This window comes from Eucalyptus grandis, chromosome 11 (genome assembly GCF_016545825.1).
Source record: "Eucalyptus grandis isolate ANBG69807.140 chromosome 11, ASM1654582v1, whole genome shotgun sequence".
Lineage (NCBI taxonomy): Eukaryota > Viridiplantae > Streptophyta > Magnoliopsida > Myrtales > Myrtaceae > Eucalyptus > Eucalyptus grandis.
This window is the reverse complement of record NC_052622.1, coordinates 12,372,941-12,375,305: the sequence shown is the minus strand read 5'-3', so window position 1 is coordinate 12,375,305 and position 2,365 is coordinate 12,372,941. Positions and strand designations below refer to the sequence as shown.

The 2,365-nt window shown below is 44.7% G+C and overlaps 1 protein-coding gene across 1 annotated transcript; it reads left to right on the top strand.

The window, feature by feature from the left end:
* Positions 1-234: 234 nt before the first annotated feature.
* Positions 235-1,899, top strand: LOC120289737 (ankyrin repeat-containing protein ITN1-like). The gene is made up of 5 exons (XM_039305073.1): positions 235-316; positions 456-791; positions 894-925; positions 1,076-1,525; positions 1,615-1,899. The coding sequence occupies exons 1-5, from the start codon at positions 235-237 to the stop codon at positions 1,897-1,899; spliced, it is 1,185 nt and encodes a 394-aa protein (XP_039161007.1).
* The last annotated feature ends 466 nt before the right edge of the window (positions 1,900-2,365 follow it).

The following is a 2,365-nucleotide window of genomic DNA, read 5'->3' as shown; positions in this document are numbered from 1 at the left end:
TTTGTTCTGTTTGAATTCATTAATCAATCATGCAATAACAGAGATCTTGCTGGTCTACGGTGTCCTCACATTGACTAGTAAATATTTATGCAAAGCATCAAAGTTGGCGTGCAAACACTACTTGGGTGCTTTATTCTTCCTCTTGACCTTTTGCATTCTCATTACATAAGGCGGGAAGTGATACGAAAAAAAAAAGAAAAACTCCTGCAGCCTGAGAGGGATTACGTGGTAAGCATGAGGGCGACGCCAAAAGCTAGGCTTGAAGCTTTGAAGACGAGATACGTCTCGACTCCAGATAACCAACAGCTCGGAGATGGTGATCTGAACAAAATAATGGATCCTGACCTATATGAAGCCACAAAAACTGAGGATGTGACAAATTCATGGATGCATTAGAAGCGGTTTCTCAGTCGAGGAAACCTTTGTCACTAATATTCAATCATTGCTTCATGTAGCAGCAAGTTCTGGGAAAGAAGACGTCATGAATCTAATTCTCTCTCATCTCCCTGACCTCGTGACCCAGAAAAACTCCTCGGAGGATACTCCACTCCATGTGGCCATTCGAGATGAAAGGTTAAATGCGACCAGAATGCTGATTCCCCTGAGAACAGACTTGGACATTATGTACTGGAAGAACAAGGATGGTAAATCCCGAGTGTTTTTGGCAGCCGAAACCGAGCACTGGGAGATTCTTCAGCTTCTCTTGTTAGCCTCCGCTCGAGATGAAGCTTACGCAGTTAATACACAGGGCATGTCACCAGTTTTGGCTGCACTTGAGAAGGGGAAATCGGGTAATGGATTCTTTTATGTATAGTTCTAGTCCATAAATGCATAGAGATAAGCAAATTGCACTGCTTTTTGCTCTTTTTAAAAATTCATATCCTTCCAATTAGGAGAAAACTTGATAATAGCTGTTGGTCAAAAGGCAAATAACTCTGCTGGAGCAAACAGCAACAGTTATTTAACAAATAAATTGCACTCGATCTAAAAAAATGCTGTGGCCTATAATATCAGGTATATTGAAAGAAAATATAGATAGGCTCTCAACGTTGCTTCACGTGAAAGGTGAAGACAGGGCGACGCCACTGCACCTGCTACATCAGTTGGAAATGTTGAGGCAGTACAGCTCCTGCTGAGCAAGTGCAGTTATCTCGCCCTTCAAACTGACAAAAACGGTTACTACTTGATCCACATCGCTTGCGAAGGTGGTAGCATTGACATAATCCACGAGTTAATGAAAATGTGGCCCGACGTGGCAGAGATGAAAAACAGAAAGGGTCAGAAGAACAATGCGGTCCACCACATACTCAAGGAATGCAGCGAGCCCGTCATCAAGAAGCTGGTCAATTCGAAAGATGTCGATGGAAACACACCACTTCATTTGGCATCGATGAACAACCATTGCCAAGTCATGCTCTCTTTGGTGAGGAACAAAAGAAGTGACGTCAAGCTTCTGAACAATAACAAAATGACCGCCCTGGATGTGGCCCTGAATCCCCAAAGCTGGTCATCGCATAAGTCACCGGTAGTGTAATAGGCTGCAGGTTGTGTTTACTGTTAACTGAATCACTATGCACTTGACTGATGACTAATTCTCTAATTTGACATTTGCAGTTACTAGCACGTGCAATTTTAGTTAAAGCTGGTGCATGGCAAAAGGAAGGTGCAAACGTTCTGTTACCAAGAAAAAGTTCTGGAGCAAGCAAGTCACCTCGTGCCGAATGGATCAAGGACCAGGTTGACACTCTATTGCTCGTGGCCACACTGGTGGCCACAGTCACGCTCACTGCCGGCTTCACCTTGCCAGGAGGATATAATGATTCCAGTGATCGACACCCAGGAACGGCAACCATGCTGCACGACCGAGTGTTTCAGGTTTTCGTAATTTCCGACATGTAAGCTATGTACAGCTCCATCCTTGCGGCCGTAGGCCTCTCCTGGGGTCACAGCAATGATTCCAAACTAGCAGAAGAAGCTTACCTCTCTGCAGGGCTACTACTGTTGTTGGCTCTCGTCTTCATGATGGTGGCATTTTGTGCAGCCGTAACTGTAGCGGTGAGCAAACTTATATGACTCACGAGCGTTGTTGTGTACATGACATGCGCTTACCTCGCGATGTGCCTACTGGTTTTAGCAGCCATTATATTACCACGCTCCCCACCTGCTAAGCTTCTATTTTTCATTTACTATTGAGCTATGAAAAACCAGGATCGGAGGTCAGGTGATTAGTCAAGATCCACTGGCTACTTTTCCAGCTTGAGTTATAGATTTGGAGCCAGCTTTTCGTTCTCTAAGTTTTTCCAGCAAGTCCATTCCTAGCCGAGGCATCGTAGATGGGCGGTACGAATTGCCCGTGATGAAAAAG